The sequence below is a fragment of the Chlorocebus sabaeus genome, chromosome 2 (assembly GCF_047675955.1).
Source record: "Chlorocebus sabaeus isolate Y175 chromosome 2, mChlSab1.0.hap1, whole genome shotgun sequence".
Taxonomy (NCBI): Eukaryota; Metazoa; Chordata; class Mammalia; order Primates; family Cercopithecidae; genus Chlorocebus; species Chlorocebus sabaeus.
In genome coordinates, this window is record NC_132905.1 from 72,746,878 (window position 1) to 72,764,495 (window position 17,618).

General features: G+C 38.2%; 1 protein-coding gene across 6 annotated transcripts in view; it reads left to right on the forward strand.

The window, feature by feature from the left end:
• The window catches only part of GRIK1 (glutamate ionotropic receptor kainate type subunit 1), a 403,736-nt gene extending 389,102 nt beyond the window's left edge, over nt 1-14,634 (forward strand). For 2 of the 6 annotated variants that reach the window (XM_007965600.3, XM_007965605.3), the window contains 2 exons: nt 13,684-13,770; nt 14,183-14,609. In XM_007965600.3, coding sequence (XP_007963791.1) covers nt 13,684-13,770; nt 14,183-14,338 — 243 coding nt within the window. In that variant the 3' untranslated portion in view covers nt 14,339-14,609. The other 4 variants (XM_007965616.3, XM_007965633.3, XM_073009869.1 and 1 more) reach the window with 2 other exon arrangements.
• The last annotated feature ends 2,984 nt before the right edge of the window (nt 14,635-17,618 follow it).

A 17,618-nucleotide genomic window follows, 5' to 3' on the forward strand; every position in this document is an offset into this window, starting at 1 on the left:
GTATTCTTTTGAGTAAATTTCTAAGCCTCAATTTTCTTACTTGTAAAATGAAAGTAATATTATGGGCTTTATACATTTACTATGATAATTAAATAAAATTATGGCAGAGAAAATGAAATAATTAATAAAAGTCCTGCTAATATATATCAGTTAACAATTGTTGGTACCTTCTGGAGAAACTAAGTATTGTTCTCTGGTCACATGGGCAGTAACTAAAATTTATCAAGCATCTTAAAATGGAATCTGGTTTAAAAAATTGGTTTTCTAATTTAGAGGCTCAAGCTCTATCTCTAAGAGCAGTTTTTCTTATACAAGCATCATAAATCAATGGCAGAGGTCACTGCACTTAGAAGAAGGACCCAAATTGGTAATATGTGAAGATCTGTAGTAAAAACTCTGGACCTCGTCTCTAGAAATTCTAATTTAATTAGTTGGGGCATGACATTGGTAATTTTTTCAGATGCCCAGTTGATTTTAATGTGTTGGAAACGCTGAGAACCAATAAGCTAAAGCACAAACTTATATATATAATTAGAACTCAATAAATCATTGCTGTTGATTGCTTGATTGATTGCAGAGGTAGAGTCACTAATCCTATGCAATATGTATAACACATGTTTGGCATTCAATGTGACAGACCCTTTCCACGGAGAATTCAGGGAAAAACTGCACATCTTTGAGATGGAAATTTTATGATATTCAATTGATAATCTTCATGATTAGCTGTAAAACTATAGAGCTAGACCATCTCAGAATTATCAAGTAGACAGTTTATTGCTCTCTCTGTACCCTTTCCTCCCTGGAGAAATCTTTATTCATCATCTCGAGTACTTACTTTCTTCACACTCTTCTCGTTTTTGTTTTTGGTTTTTTGTTTTTTTTTTTTAAGATGGAGTCTTTCTCTGTCACCCAGACTGGAGTGCAGTGGTGCCATCTTGGCTCACTGCAATCTCCGCCTCTTGGGTTCAAGCAATTCTCCTACCTCAGCCTCCTAAGTAGCTAGGATTACAGGCGTGCACCACCAACTGGCTAATTTTTGTATTTTTAGTAGAGACAGGGGTTTTGCCATGTTGGCCAAGCTGGTCTCAAACTCCCGACCTCAGGTGATCCACCTGCCTCGGCCTCCCAAAGTGCTGAGATTACAGCCATAAGCCTCTACGCCCAGCCCACACTCTTCTCTTTCTCCTTTTATACTGATTCTCAACCAGTTCTTGCCATCATGTCGATGGATGCTAAGACCACAGTGATCCTACCAGGAACCACTGCATTTCAAGCAAACTGTAGAACAAAAGACTTGAACGTGAAAGGGAAAAAAAAAAAAAAAAAAAAAAACAACTTTTAAGCTTTATGTTTACATTATTAGTTCTCATACTTTGGTGTAAATCAGAACCACCTGGGAAAATTATCTAAACTACTGTTTACAGGCTCTACCTCCCGACATTTCTCCTCAGTAGAAGAGTCCAGCAATCATTTCATTGTAATGAAGCCTGAAAGTGAATGCCTAAAACTAGTTGTATACATTAGTTTTCATAAAAATTAGCTTGAATGTAGCAGTTTTTTCCCAGATTAAGTCACGTACATGACTCCTTCTTAAAAGAATCTCCAATACAAGCGGGTTTTTTTGTTTGTTTTTTGTTTTTTAATAGCTTTTCTTACATTTTTTTCCCCAACAATCCTAAATAGTTGCATTATTTAAAACTAGATAGTAAACATGAGTTTTTATTAAAACTAGTTTGAATATAGTGGTTTTACTCATTTTATTTCAGATTAGCTGTTGAGCTAATCCGAATTTTTGTTAAATAATAACAGATTGTGGATTATACTTTGAAAAATATTGTTCAAGCTCAGGAGAGGGCAGGGAGGCAGTAAAAGGTTGAACAAGTGGCCGAGTGTGGTGGCTCACACCTGTAAGCCCAGGAGTTCAAGACCAGCCTGAGCAACTTGGTGGGACCTCATCTCTATAAATCAATAAACAAACAAAGATTGAACAAATGCATCAACAGCAATGAAACATAGTGTTGTCTAATTTGTTTTCTAATAAGTTTGCTTCTAACCTAATGAAATAAGGGGGAAAAAAATTAAGCTGTAGGCTGGGCGCGGTGGCTCACGCCTGTAATGCCAGCACTTTGGGAGGCTGAGGCGGGTGGATCACGAGGTCAGGAGATCGAGACCAGCCTGGCTAACACAGTGAAACGCCATCTCCACTAAAAAATACAAAAAAAAATTAGCTGGGCGTGGTCGCAGGCGCCTGTAGTCCCAGCTACTCTGGAGGCTGAGGCAGGAGAATGGTGTGAACCCGGGAGGTGGAGCTTGCAGTGAGCCGAGGTCGTGCCACTTCACTCTGGCCTGGGTGACAGAGTGAGACTCTGTCTCAAAAAAAAAAAAAAAAAAAATTTAAGCTTTTTATTTTACTTTGTTTTAGACTAAAATTATAAATTGAATTTATTTTACAAAGTTTTTCCAGCAAAATTGGAGCTATTTAAGGAATACATGGTGGATAGGAATCTTGCCATTGGGAAAATCAGCTGGAGCATATGATTATAAACCTATCCAAGGAAAATTATTTCCAAATACCTCACTGCATTTGACTGGCATTATATTATGTTCTGTATGAGCCATCTGTGGCAATGCAGTACTACAATGAATCCCAATTAGTTTCCAAGCACGTGACCCTTATACCACAAGGTCTATTTCCTAGTAAGCAATTTAGAGAGTCTGAACAGCCTTTAATACAAAAGGAAAGCAAAGCATTCTTACTTATTAGACTATTTTCTGAACATCTAACAGTGCCAAATGGTATTATTAATTAACTCTTGTAGATAATAAAAAAAATTTCTGCTTGATGCTGCAGTTTTAACTTGCCTTTAGGAACCATCTCATTATGCTTCTCACAGTTATGGAATTTTATGTCCATATGCACAAGCATATTAAAATCATTTTTGCTTTCAAAATTCTCTCTACAGAGGCTGGTATTACAGAGAATGGGGTTCTACCTTACATTTTCTAAGAATTTTTATTTGCCAAGATATGAACAACCTTGTGACAGAAAGTCAGCATTACAAATGCAGTGTGTGAATTTGAAACCCTGCAGAATTTGAACTTTGTGGTTGTCAGCCCAAATACGGCTAATGGTCCAAAATACACAACAATGTGTCTCCATGTTGCAATGCATACATCCAGATAGACACAAAAATGAGTAAGACCAGGATGATGGAATAAAGTTACTGTATTTCCCCCTAGCAACTAAAATATTTTAATTTAACTTGACCAGAATTGTCTTTCTCCCCAGTTTTTCAACTGAATGGAGGGTTTAGACTTAAAATATTCAAATATTCCGATTTTTCAACCTAAAACACGAAAGCATCCTGATGAGTTTACCAGCCACAGGAACCAAGAAATTACTGTCGTTTGATAACCCCCTCAACTTTAGTATTTATCTTTCCTTGGTGTTCCTTGGCATATTATCAGATGCTTCAAAGTGTCTTCAGTTCTATTTCTTCTGTAGCCTGATCAACTTATTTAGCAAGTGATTTGCAAAAGTCTCTTTAATTAGGTTATTTTTGTAATCGTGCAAAGAGGCTTTCCTTTGCCTGGAAACTCAAACATTCATTACTTCTTAGAAAAGCCAGGAAGCAATTAACATCAGTTTAGAAATAACGTTTCTAATGTACAAATTGATGTTGTCTTATCAACCAAACAAACTCTGAACGACGGGCATGGCCCAATAGACAGGTGACTTGGGAATCACATGCCAAGAACTCAGGTTTCCACACCACTGCTAAAGGGCTGCGTGTCTTTGGGCAAGTCATTTTACTTCCCTCAACCTCAGTTTCTTCATCTGTGGAATGACGAGGTTGCATTTGAAGTTCTTTTCCAGCCACAATATTGTTTGACTCTAATAGAAAATGGGAAGGAAGTAAAAACATAAAAGCAGTGATAAAAAGAGATTTTTGTTTCTACATTTCTTTATATGGCTGTGTGTCTCTCTTGGACACATGAAATTCCTGTTGCAATCAGAATGTCCTTCCAGTACTTCAAGGCAGAAAGGCCTGCCCTGGATATAGAGAAAACAGCCCCACTAGCCATCACGACATCAAGAAGCAAGAAGGTTCCAATCCAGTGAATCATAAGCAAATCATTACAGACAGACTGAAGTTTACAGAAGTAGAATTATTCTTGACCTTAATGAGCCTACAGACCAGGGAAAACAAAACAAAAAAGACATACGTACTTAGGAAGCTATTTGAAGTTGTAGAAATGAATATACATTCACAATTCACAAAAGAGGATGATAAATGGGACTGGACCACATAGGAAGACTCTCTCTATTCTGTAAGTGTAACTTAGTGTTTCTTCTAAAGACAGACAAGGAGAAATAAAGAAAGAGGACAGCATGCATTTATTTTCTATTGTTTTTTTGTTTTTTGTTTTTTGTTTTTGAGACAGAGTCTCGCTCTGTCACCCAGGCTGGAGTGCAGTGGCCGGGTCTCAGCTCACTGCAAGCACCGCCTCCTGGGTTCACGCCATTCTCCTGCCTCAGCCTCCCAAGTAGCTGGGACTACAGGCGCCCACCACCTCACCTGGCTAGTTTCTTGTATTCTTTTTAGTAGAGACGGGGTTTCACCGTGCTAGCCAGGATGGTCTCGATCTCCTGACCTCGTGATCCACCCATCTCGGCCTCCCAAAGTGCTGGGATTACAGGCTTGAGCCACCGCGCCCGGCCTTTTCTATTGTTTTTATCCCTACCCTTCTTCCTACCATCAAGTATGGGGGATTTTATATGAACTGCTCTCAAACTAAAAATGAGTGAAACTCTTAGCTTTTGAGATGTTAAGTAGTCTCTGCAGATTTGTAGCACAGAGAAAAATCTTGAAAACCATGCTTTTTAATTGCAAGATTCAGATGTTTCATTGAATATGTAAGTTGTTGTAATTCAAAAAAGTTTATCTGCAATTGTCGAGAGCCAAAACCCAAAAGGCTAAGGTTGGAGAAATAGAGTTATGATGTTTCACTACCTGATTTTCCTACCCCAGACCAGATTCTGACCACTAGGAAAGAGAGAATTGGAGGAAAGTCACAAAGGTTAGATACCACCTTAACCTCTGAGAGGAGGCTATTCCTAAACCAATTACCCTCTCTGAGCCAAGTCCACACTTGGGTGGATGCAGGAGAATAGAAACCACAGTAAAATTAAAAGGGAATCCTGGACAGAAAACACCATTCTTTACTTCACAGGGTGAAGGGCCAGGAGGTGGTAAGACTTGTAGAGACATTTTGTATGCCGCTGTCTCCTGAATGGCAGAATAACAGCATGTAGGCAGTGAAGCTGTGGAATGTTTCATAGATAGAGTCTTCCTCAATCTCAGAGAATGCAGGGAAAACAGCCAAAAATCCGTGGCTCTTCTCACCCAAGAGGAGTGTGAGGAAGGACTGAGAGAACCAGTGGACTGGAAGACTTGAAGTTATAGCAGGAAAGACACAGAGTGTGTGGATGTGACAAGGAGACCACAGTGGGACCATGGTCATCTCAGAGGGCACAGCAGAGACAGAAATCAGTGCTCATGACCTAGTAGGATGTCACATCTCCATGGAAGCCAAAAGAACAGAGGGTGGCCTTGGACTAGCTGATCCTGGGCCCTCTAGACACCTGTTCTTATCCCAGATGACCCTTGGAAAGAAGAGAAGAGAGAAGGGAGGTGGGGAGATGCTTGCATTAACTGAGACATTAACCAAAAGAAAGTATTTTAAACCAAAAGTGAATTACCTTGAGTTAATAAGATGCACTAGCAGATGGGGAACCTCTAAGCTAAGGTGAGTTCCGTTTTTCTAAATAATATCACATAATTTGTTTGCATATCCAAGTTTGTAGCTTGAGAAAAATGCATTCCCACTATCACAGGCATAAACTGCTACCCCAAAACTATGCGTGTAGTGCATACGTGCACTGTGGACAGCTAACACCCTACATCATGGTCCGTTTAGCTTAAAGGTAGGGTCGTTCCCTGTAGAGAAAGGGCATGCAAAGAATTTCTTGGAAGTTTATTTTATGGCCCTAATTCAGCCTCTGAAATGCAAAAAAAAACAAAACAAAAAAAAAAAAAAACAAGCCTTTTCCATGAGGTGAGGGAAAGCCAGTCCACACGGAATCCTCTCAGGCCTTCAGTGCAGGAAGCCAGGGAGAAGTTAGAGGACCAAGGCACAAAGCCACCACACTGGCCTCTGACAGTGACTCTGGAGAGGAGAAAGGCACTGTGTGCTTTGGACTGAAGCACAAACCCACACTTCTGCTACATTTAAGCAAGGAGAGCTGCTTACTTCCAGGTATACAAGGCCCACTGGAAGCTTTCCCTCACTGCAGGAATATCTCTCTGTTCTCTGCTCATAACACTGGACTGGGCCATGTTTCATGCTCCCTTTGATACCATCAGCCATTTGCGTGCCCTTTCTAGGGCAGGAAAATGTTTTAGCTGCTCTAGAGCTCCCTTGGGAGGCCATGGGCGTCTCAGAGGACAGTTTCAGGCTAGCCTGATGGCACACGCCGCTGACACTTCTCTGCTCCATTAACTGCCTCCTCTGAGAGCCTGAGACAGAGACTGGGCTACGGTTTCCCTGTGTTCTCAGGTCCCCTCACCTATCAGGCTGCTTTTCTTATCCCACTGCACGGGAGTTTGCCCCCAGAGAAGGCGGAGGAGGTGCTCCTCCTCAGATCTCCCTCAGCATCTAGGCTCTGGTCAGGATTCTTGCATCACCTGGTTGAACTTTTCTCCTTGAGAGCAGCTACAAGACAGTCCTTTCTTTACACTCCATCCTCAGTCCTATAGGCTGAGTCCTGAAGGCTCTAAGCTTGATATTTAATGTCAAACTTTTACAATTCAAAGTGCCTGCTTTTTCCATGTTTCAAACACCTGACTGTTGTAATCAATAGCTTCAAAGAGTCCAGCGTCTTCTATAGATCCACAAAAGTCCATTTAAAAGCTCAAAGCCCCAAATTTGAGTCTTTTTTCTTTCTATATCATCCCTACCCTGGAGGTAATGCATATAAAAGCACTTGCTGTTAACTTGAAAAGTGAGAAAAAGGAGTGGGATTCAGAAGAACTGGAAAAAAGCACACAGATTAATATCAAAATATTACATGGCCTCAATGTTAACTCCACTTTTCAAAGTTTTCTATGACATTATCCCTAATGTTAGAGGAGGGTGAACTTACACATCCCCTACTTGTCAGGAGTTTGCACTGGATGGCCCTGGGTGGCCACTCCATGTGCAAAATTTTTTAAGGATCATTTTTTTAATTAAAAATCCATATGGATTGTGCATGCCATTTAACAATCTACTATTTTTCTATTGAGAAAATAAGGTTTCTAAATGAAATCTTTAAATAAAGATGAACAACAGGAAGAAGACACTTGTGTATCTGATGTCATGGAGTAGCCCTGTGTCCTTCATAGGGATATTTTCATGGTTTGAAGAGCTCAGTTAGGAGAACAAGGAATTCTAGGGCATGCATTCATGCAAACAGAGAAACTTAAATCTAGGTTTCGAGATGGTAAGGATGTTGGCATCAGGTCCCAGATGTGGGAACGAAAATGAAATAGAGCAGAAGAGACAACATGGAGGCAATGAAAACAGGACATTAACAGACACAGGAAAAAGGAGTTCATGAAGTCTACATGCTGTAGCCAAAGGAAGGGAAGACAGGGGCTTTCGAGAGTGATTTCCTATGGGGAGCCAGTTTAAAGCATTAAAGGTGCAAGAAAATGGGCCAGGCAAGACGTGGCTGCTGAGTCACAGGTGGAGATTAGGATGGGTGGCCACACCTGTAAGTTTTATTTCAGTGGCTAGATTTCCTTCACCCCAACATTCTTTATACAGACCCAGGAGATGAGAATCAGCTTTCTCATTAGCTCTCAGGCACAAATCAATATAACCACTATTCTAAAAGCTAATACAGTGATCAACACTCAACCTCTAGGATTCACTTTTTTAAATTCCAAGGATGGGTGTACAAAAGATGGCCCATGGGTTGTGAACGAGCTCAGAAAATGGATCAAACCACAGGAAATGCTGCCCAATCCTCAGTTCTGGAATGCAAAAACTTCCCACAAGGATGGTACACATAAAACCACTCCAAAAATCTCCCCCCGCCTGCCTTCACGTAATTAGTTAGAGATTATTAAAGCCTGCACTCTGCTCTTAGATCACGAATTCTCGGAAAGGCGTGAAATCTGTGGATAGACAGGTGGCCAGACTGTACAAGTCTCTATGTTGCAAATCCCTAAATAGGATTCTTCTGTTCCTATTCCTGAAAAAGTTTCTTGATTGTATCCTCAGACCATCCTAAGTTTGCTCCTACACTAGAGTTTAGAGTTAAAAAATGTTAAGGAAGTGAAGTTTTAGTCCTTCTTTAAAAACGATAATCATTGAGACACTGGTTCCACAGAACTACGGTAGGAATTTGACCAAGACAAAAAAAAAAAATTAGTAATAATAATCCCATTATTTTTCAGGAAACTATTTCTTTAATGTTCTACATTTTACTGAAATTGTCTTTATAAAAATACTCCAAATCTTAGCTTGCTTTCTATTTATACTAGGTCTATACATAAAATGCAAGGTTTCACATCTATACAATGACAATATTACCTACATCCCTTTTCTTGCATGTGTAATGTGAAATTTTATCAGACACTGTCACAGAGCACTTCAAGTGCCTTTGAATAAGGGGCCTATTAAAGGGAGAAACCTATACAAAATGTAAGATTTGTATTGTATTATTGGCTAGGCCAGAGCTTCTGAAAAATAATTCCTCAGAAAAATCCTTAAGGGTATAAGCATCCAAAGCAGTTCTCTGAAATGTTCACCTATACCTACCAATGAATGAAAGACGTGAATGTATAAATGCTAAATCTACAATGAGAAATTAATCTGACATTCACAATCTGATGTCAAGTTTGCAACCAGTAGGAAAGCCAGGTCCAAACAGCCTAGTTTTTTGAATACTGCAAACTCAAATCCAATTTTGCCCAGAGCTTTTCCTATAACTTAAAAAAAAATTGTTCTTTTCCCTTGAATCATTTTTCGTGAGGCAGAGTATTTTAGGCATAAAATAAAAAGAAATTTAGTAGTCCCTCCCACCCCATCCAGGGCAACATTTGCAACAAAAGGATAAAGGTGTAAAGAGAAGATATAATTTATATTCAGGCTCACACAAGCATCAAGAAATCAAACATTTGAGGTTAATTCAAAGGAGGTGTCATGAAGTCAGCAATTAAAAAAGAAACAAACCAAAAGGGAAGGTAAACGTAACCAAAGAAGACAGAATAGGAAGAAAAGAGGGTCCTTAGGGACACACCACAAGCTCTGAGGAATCAGAGAAGAGAAATAACTTTCTGCAAAACTGAAATAAACAAGCAAATCTCTCTCCTTATAAAACCAAGAGTTTTAGTTGAAGTTTCTATTTCAATCTCTACTAGACTAACTTGTGTTTCTCCATTTCCTTTCCTCTAAATGAAAGGTCACACACACACACACACACACTCTACATTACTTTTGGATAATGTCAGAAACAGCATAAACTGCAAGAACATTATTACTATAAATTCACTTGTAAATGAATATTTCTAGCAGACATTACTATAAAGATTCATTGTATTAATAGATGGCTCATAAGCACAGAGATGGAATTTTTAAGTGGCCAGGGACTGAGGTGAGCTTTCATTTCCTTCTGATGTTGGAATATCTATGTATACAGCACAATACAAGTCGTCATAATGCCTATAACTACACAGACACAGAAACATGTTATGGACTGGGCAAAAGAAGTGGTAATCGGCATTGAAAATTTATGTATTAAACACATATGGGAACCATTTTAACTAAAACACTAGTATAAGCAACTCAAAGGAATTGCTGCACAGATGTGCGTCAGATGGCTCAAATTAAAGAACCATCAACCTTTTCATTGTATTTCTCCCATGAAAAAAAAAAAGACAGTGAGTGCAATGAGTGGCATAGAGTTAAAATATACACTATGATATATAAAACTTAATTTTAAAGAAAAAGCATACTTAAAATAGGCCACCCATTGGACTGTTTTGCATGTAACAGTTCACTGAATTCTCATAATAGCTCTATGAAAAGGATTCTAGTATTGTCCCACTTTATACATAAGGAAACTGAGTCCAAGAGAAAATAAATACTGCCCAGTGTAACCCGGCTACTAGGAAGTATAGCTGAAATTAAAACTCCTCATTCTGATACCAGGCACCAATTCTAAACTGTAATTAAAAGTCCCTTGTAGGCCGGGCACGGTGGCTTACGCCTGTAATCCCAGCACTTTGGGAGGCCAAGGGGGGCAGATCACGAGGTCAGGAGATCGAGACCATCCTGGCAAACATGGTGAAACCCTGTCTGTACTAAAAATACAAAAATTAGCCACGTGTGGTGGCGCGCACCTGTAGTCCCAGCTACTCAGGAGGCTGAGGCAGGAGAATCGCTTGAACACAGGAGGCAGAAGTTGCCATGAGCCGAATTGGCACTACTGCGCTCCAGTCTGGTGACACAGCAAGACTCCATCCAAAAACAAAAAAAAAAGAAGTCAAGTGCAAGTGTAGATTTATTAAAAATGTGAACTCCATCACATTTTTAATCCGGACCCCAGATCCAGGCTACTGAAGGACTTTCTAGTCTGCAAAGTACCAGAAAATACTACCTGAGTATCCTGCCTCCATTTGCACTACGTCTTGAGTAAGGCAGCTAGCTGAATGCCATTATGTTTGATACTTTCTCATGAAAGTAGGATTTAGGAATTTAAACCAAAATACTTTAAAATGATGTTTCTATGGCTCTGTAAATATGAAAAACCCAAGCCTACAAACAGAAGTTTTAGAAAGCTACTGTCGTTTTGGTCCCAGTTCAGAAGCTCCATCTTTATATGTATCTTTAATTCCGAGATCATAAAAGGCAAATTAATTAATGATTATGAGCCCCTCCCAAGTCACTCTGGGCTGAAAGATGACTTTCACAGTTTCATTTCCTGTGGATCCAAGAATGTGTGGTTTACTCGAGCTCATGGCTGGGAGAAGCCTTAAAGGTCACCTTTCCTTGTGACTACAGCAAAAACTTGGAGGCAGAAAGGTCAGCCCCAATATCTTGCCATTTTCTTCTTGACAGTCTGAGACAAAGTGCGAATCAAAAAGAAATCATGGTTTGCAACCAAAGACCAAGAAAGCAGACCACTGATAAAACTGTATTTATATTTGCTCTCACATAAGCAGCAAGAGATAAATACTTGGAGTTCGTCAAGAGTAAAGATGTTTGTTGTACTTTAAGGCAGTCTAAAATCTGGGGGAGGATTTCCTTTTTTAAAAAAATAAAGTTAGTTGAAACAGATTGTCAAGGTAATATCTATGACCACTCCTCTACCCAAAATAGGAAGAAGAGGTTTCAATGAGACCTTCCTCCGTGTGTGTCGAGTCACACTCGGAGATTCATTTTGCCGATTTCAATGTAAAATGAAATGAAATGCCTAAAATCAAATGCTTGAGAGTTCAAGTAAAGCAGAAAGATTGGAATTTCTTAACATAATAGTTTTTGGGAAAATTCACAAAAAGCTCTCTATAGTGATAAAAAATATTATTAAAAAGTAATGTGTAGATGATTTCTAGGGAAAGCACTTGGTTTGGGCAGTCCATATATACTGAGTTCAAATGCAAGCTCTTTCTCTTGGGTAAGTGACCTAATATCTCCAATAGTAAATTTCCCCATCTATATAGAGGGTATAATATGTAATAAAGTTTGCAAATTTCTTGACAATCTTTTCTTTCCTCCTTCCATTCCTTCCAGTTTAAAGCCAAAAATATTTCTTCCATTGAAATATATTTCTGAGTAAAGTTTGCAAAACTCTGATACAATACTATATATCACAGTTACTCTATAAAATATTAATTTGCTCTTAATAGCAACATTTAAGCTTCATATGGTGTAATGTCAACAAATTATTATATTTCATTCATGATATACAGACATGATGTATTGGCTTACAATTTTTTGACTTTGCAGTGGTGTGGAAGTGATACACAGTCTGGACAAACCATTCTTTAAGTGCCCATACAACCATTCTGTGTTTTACTTTCAGCATTGTATTCAATAAACAAATTATATGACAGAGTCAACACTGTATTATAAAATGGGCTGGAGAGATAATTTTGCCCAACTGTAGGCTAGTGTAAGTATTCCATGCATGTATAAGGTAAGCTAGGCTAAACTGTAGGTTAGGTGTATTAAATGCAATTTCTCCTTAATATTTTCAGCATACAGTGTATGTATTGGGACACAACCCCATAGTAAGTGAGAAGCATCTGTACTTGCTATAACATTTTTGAAGTATAGTTCATAAAAATATTTCTGACGTTTTACTTTGTGTGTCATGACATCCCTCCCAGTTCACCGAAGCTACAATTTACCATTTGAAAGAACATGAGTGCACATGACATGAGTTTTTATGTTTTTGTATTATAAAAAAATGGAAGTTAAATTCTAATCCTATAAACACTTATGCTTAAAGGAGATCCAAAAGTTTTATTCAAAGACCCAGTTTTTTAAGAGACATACATTTGAGAGTCCAATAGTTTATACCTAGGACCTAAATTCTAGGTCTGGTTTTGAAATCAAGTAGAAAAAAATTAAAAACAGAAAAATTTAAAACTACTACTTCTCTAAACTACATCAAGTTATTTTGGGAACAAAAAGAACATTTTCAAATACACATGTTGCACACTGATACACAAGAACCACACTAGATATTTAGTACTTTGCAAACTTAGGACACACTTTTCTTCCTGTAAGGCAGCTACAAACCAGACACATCACCTGGCGGAACATTCTCATTTGACTTTCAACCACATCCGTTTTGTGTGCTAAGGGTTAAAAAGTACGCTTGCACTTCTATAACCTTTACCAAAGGTTTTTTGCTTTTTAGAGGTTTTTTTTTATTGTGGTAAAAACAACTTAAGATCTAACCACTTAAAAATGTCTAAGTGTTCAAGACAATATTAAGTATAGGCCCAATGTTGTACAGAAGATCTCCAGAACTTGTTTATCTCGCATAATTGAAATTTTATATCCCCTTGAGCGGCAACTGCCCCCATTTCCCTTCCTCCCAGCCTTTGGCAAATACCATTCTACTCTGTTTTCATGACTTTGACTATTTTAGATACTTCATATAAGTAGAATCATGCTGCCTTTGTCCTCCTGTGCTGGCTTACACCACTAGAAGATGTTTTAAGAGTGAACTCATCAAAAAGAAAACTACTTTTTAGAAACTTCTGTAACCAGGAAATTGTAGAAATTTCTCTGAGCAGGAATTTTTCACTCAAAGGTCTTATCTTGGCTAGAAAAATGACAGCAAATTATGTTTTATTGGTTCATCTATATACTATGCATGTGAACAGATATAGCATAATTGCAATGGAGATTATATATATTGTCTGTATATGTAGAACATTTTTCAATCATAATTCCATTTTCCATTTTATTTTGTATTACGCCATCGTTTTTGCTGTGCAGTTCAGTACCACATTATTTTCCATTTCGACCACAGCTGCATCATTGCTGCTGCCAGAATCTCTGTTTTTTGGAGAAAATATACAATTTAAAATTGTTTTTTTTCTTTTTTTTTATCAGAAAGGAAAGTCATCAAGAATTAGATTTTATTTTAGGAACAAAGTAAGGTTTCATGGGAGAAAAAAACAAAGCCTTGGTGTAGAGAAGGTTTGTTCATTTTCTATAGCATTACTGAAGTGTCCGTATGCCTTGATAATCCTATCAATGTTTGGATCATCTCAGTGGGGGAAATGACTTAATTTAACTCTATTTTGGTGTCTCAGCAAAGGTAAGTTATCTATTTTGAGAGCCCTGAGTTTGCTTTAACTGGGTAGTTTTATACTACTGCATTTGTGAATGAAATCCCAAAGTTTGCCTAGCTAACTTGCCACCTCAGTTGCCCTGAGTAGAAAAGGTGGGTGGCCAGCGGGTGGAGGAGGAGGTGATGGGAACTGGCCATTTGTGACAGAGCTGCCTTCAGGCCAATATCTTGTGTTCATAAATACCTAGGCAAGAGGCAGGTCAACGGCACATGAGCTAGACTTGATTAAGCTAACAGTCTGTATCTCATGTTCCCTAGTGTCTCTCTTTCAACGCCATCATGGAAGAACTGGGAATCTCACTGAAGAATCAGAAAAAAATAAAGAAAAAGTCAAGAACTAAGGGGAAATCTTCCTTCACAAGTATCCTTACTTGTCATCAGAGACGAACTCAGAGAAAAGAGACTGTGGCGTGATCCAAGGAAACACCTGTAGGAAGAAAAAGGATGCACTCCCTACAGATTTTTGGAGAAGGGATTTCTGATGAGTGTGTGATGTGTTTCCATATATCTATATCCATAACTCTGATTATGTATACAGATATAAGAAATACAAAAGTTTAAAAAGCTCACATAGATATGACTCTGGAAGTGACACCAGTTCTTTTAAAATAAATTTGTATGCTCACTTATTTTGCATTTTTTCTTTTGCTCCAATAAATTGTTGTGTGTGCTTTCTAAATAATAATAAAACAACAGGGTTTTTTCCAGAACAAGTTGAGTGTGGTTTGTTCTCCATTACTTGCTCCCATTGGCAAAGGTATGTTTGCTATATGTTGTCAGTTGTGCACTTTGCTATTTTGAAAACTCTTCTTACTGGTTTAGACAAACATAGTCATTTTGGGCTGAGTTTTAAAAATTACTTTTAGCTTATACCAAGTTACCTGGTTACTATGGTAAAGTGAACCCATTTATCTTTGTGTTCTAAAGTCTAATTTTATAAATAGTTTAAGTGATACTCTGAACATTAGTGAGCTGTGCTGGAAAAGGATACCAAAAAGCAAATATATGTTCAAAAAGTAAAAGTGTTCACCACATTCTGGGTACCATTCTAGGTTCTGGGGATCCCATGGTGAAGAAAACAGATATGGTCCCTGTATTAGTTCATTTTCATGCTTCTGATAGACATACCTGAGACTAGGTAATTTATAAAGAAAAAGAGATTTAATGGACTCACAGTTCCACATGGCTGGGGAGGCTTCACAATCATGGCAGAAGGTGAAAGGCACATCTTACATGGTGGCAGGCAAGAGAGAATGAGAGCCAAGCAAAACGGGAAACCCCTTATAAAACCATCTGATCTCATGAGAATTATTCACTACCACAAGAATAGTATGGAGGAAACCATCCCCATGATTCAATTATCTCCCACCAGGTGCCTCCTACAACACATGGGAATTATGGGAGCTAAAATTCAAGATGAGATTTGGGTGGGGACACAGCCAAACCTTATCAGTCCCCGTTCTCACATAACTAATTATAAAACAAAGATGAAAAACAGTATATTACTCAAAGCAGGATTAGAACTTCCTCAGAGGAAGTCCAAAGCTGAAGGAGCCCTCAGAAGTATTTAACCTGGGGCTGGGTCAAGAAGGGCTTCCTGGAGAAAGGAATAGCTAACTTAAGATTTGGGGGATGACTCAGACATTATCAGGTGAAGGGAGCCAGGCTGAGGAAGCAGCATATTAGAAGGCATGGAAATAAGAGAGAATAGAGCTATTATGTTAGAGGAAAAATGAGTTTGGTGTACCTAAACTATAAAATGCAAATAGGTCCAATAGGCCTGATAGGTAGCAGTTACTCTGGCTGGGGGTAGAGGAAGAATTGAAGGAAAGAATACCAGAAGGGAGACGAGAGGGAAGTCACCCAAAAGATTCTTTCAGTAACTGCACCAGACCAGAAGTAGACAGACCTCCTGATGAAGGAGGTAATTTTGAAGAATAATCCAAACAGCCATGGATTCAGAAAGTGGTCTCAAAGGAAAACTCCAGGATTCAGGGAGGTGGGAGGGGAGCTTAACTGGAAAATTGAGGTGACATTCATTGTGATGGGAAATAATGGAAAGAAATAGGTATTAGTTAGTATTTCATATAACTGGTTGGTTTCTTCAGGATTATTCTAAAACTCCAGGAAACTTTTAATCTAGTCGTTCAAAGTACAAAAATATTTTCAGACATGAAAGGGAAAAATAATGACTTTTAAAATGGCAATAGCAATAACAGATATTGGACAAATGTTTTGCTTGATTGTAACCAATATTCAGATTTCAGATCAATCAGAATTTTTATTGACAACAAACAGAAGAAAATGGTTCATTAAAATGCATCAGGAGGCTTAAATTAAACATTTATAAACTGGAGTATGATGAATCTGACCAGCTAAAGATGGTCTAGAATGATAACATATTAGAAGGAGGAAATATGAAGTTTATTCACTTCACTAAAAATTATATCCGAGGCATTCTATTTTACATTTTCTAATGCTTTTCTCCCATTTTTAAATTTTTCTCTTATTTTAGAAAATATTACTCTATCTTTTCATGCACTATTACAGAAATTTGTGAGAAAAGAGGTACGTCAACCTCTAATATCTAAAACATATATTGCATCAGTCTGGTTTACAGATATTTTAAGATCCACCAGCCTCTTTCCTCTTCACTTACACAGAACTAAATTTTCATTCAATACATATAACACTTGCTATAAACAACTTCGTTAAAAAATGTATTGAAAAACTGCAGAACAGGACTTTTTTTAATGTCAACTATTAAATGTGGTGTATAATCACCTTCCTCTCTCCCTGATATTTTCATTCTGAAAGTACATTTGGCACATACAAATGTGCCTATGTTTCTGTGTGCATCTTTGTGTTTTAGGGTGAAGAACAGAGTAAGCTAATGAGTTCAGAGGAGAGAAGAAAGTGTAGAGTATCTGGAACCCAGTCCAGAAAAATTCCTGGTAACAACCATTAATCTTGAAGATTTTCATCCCATTCACTAAAGAACAGTGACTCACACAGAGTTATGTAGAAATCAATGGCGAAGTTAATTAAAACCTAGATCTAACATTTCTTCCTTCAGCAATTTCTTGGTGCTAAAAGAAAAAGATTGCCCAGGTGGGATATTCAGGGAAACAAATGGAGGTCAGCTGTTTTGAAAGATGATGTTCACAGTTAAGATTTATTCTCCTTTCAGATTTCAAATCTGGGCTTCATCTTTATTGTAGGAGAAAAAGCAAGGCCCCACAGAGTTGAAGATATAGTGTGGGGCTCAAAGTTTTTTATTCTTAGCCTAAAAGAAGCTGCAGGAAGACAGAAATAAGGAGAAAGTAGCTTAAAGAAAACGAGATGAAGATAAAATAGAACTGACTAGTTTTATTCCCCCCTCTAGCTCAGCAGCCATGGCTTTAATTTAACCCTTTGCCTTCAACAAAAGGACTACATGGGTTCTTTGTCAAGAATCTCTGGAAATTGTTGTTTCAAAGAAGGAATAATGTAAAGGGTAACAGCATCAGCTCAGGGAAAGGTGGCTCTAGGAGCTATCCTTGTAGTGTGATTTTTAAAGAAACATAAAATCTAACTTTTCTAAAATGCATGACCCACCAGATGTTCCCCAACATTGGAGAGGCCATGGTTCAGGAAACACTGGAGCATTGGCTGAAGGAAGCCCAAGTGACAATCTACTTAGTTGATGCCTCCA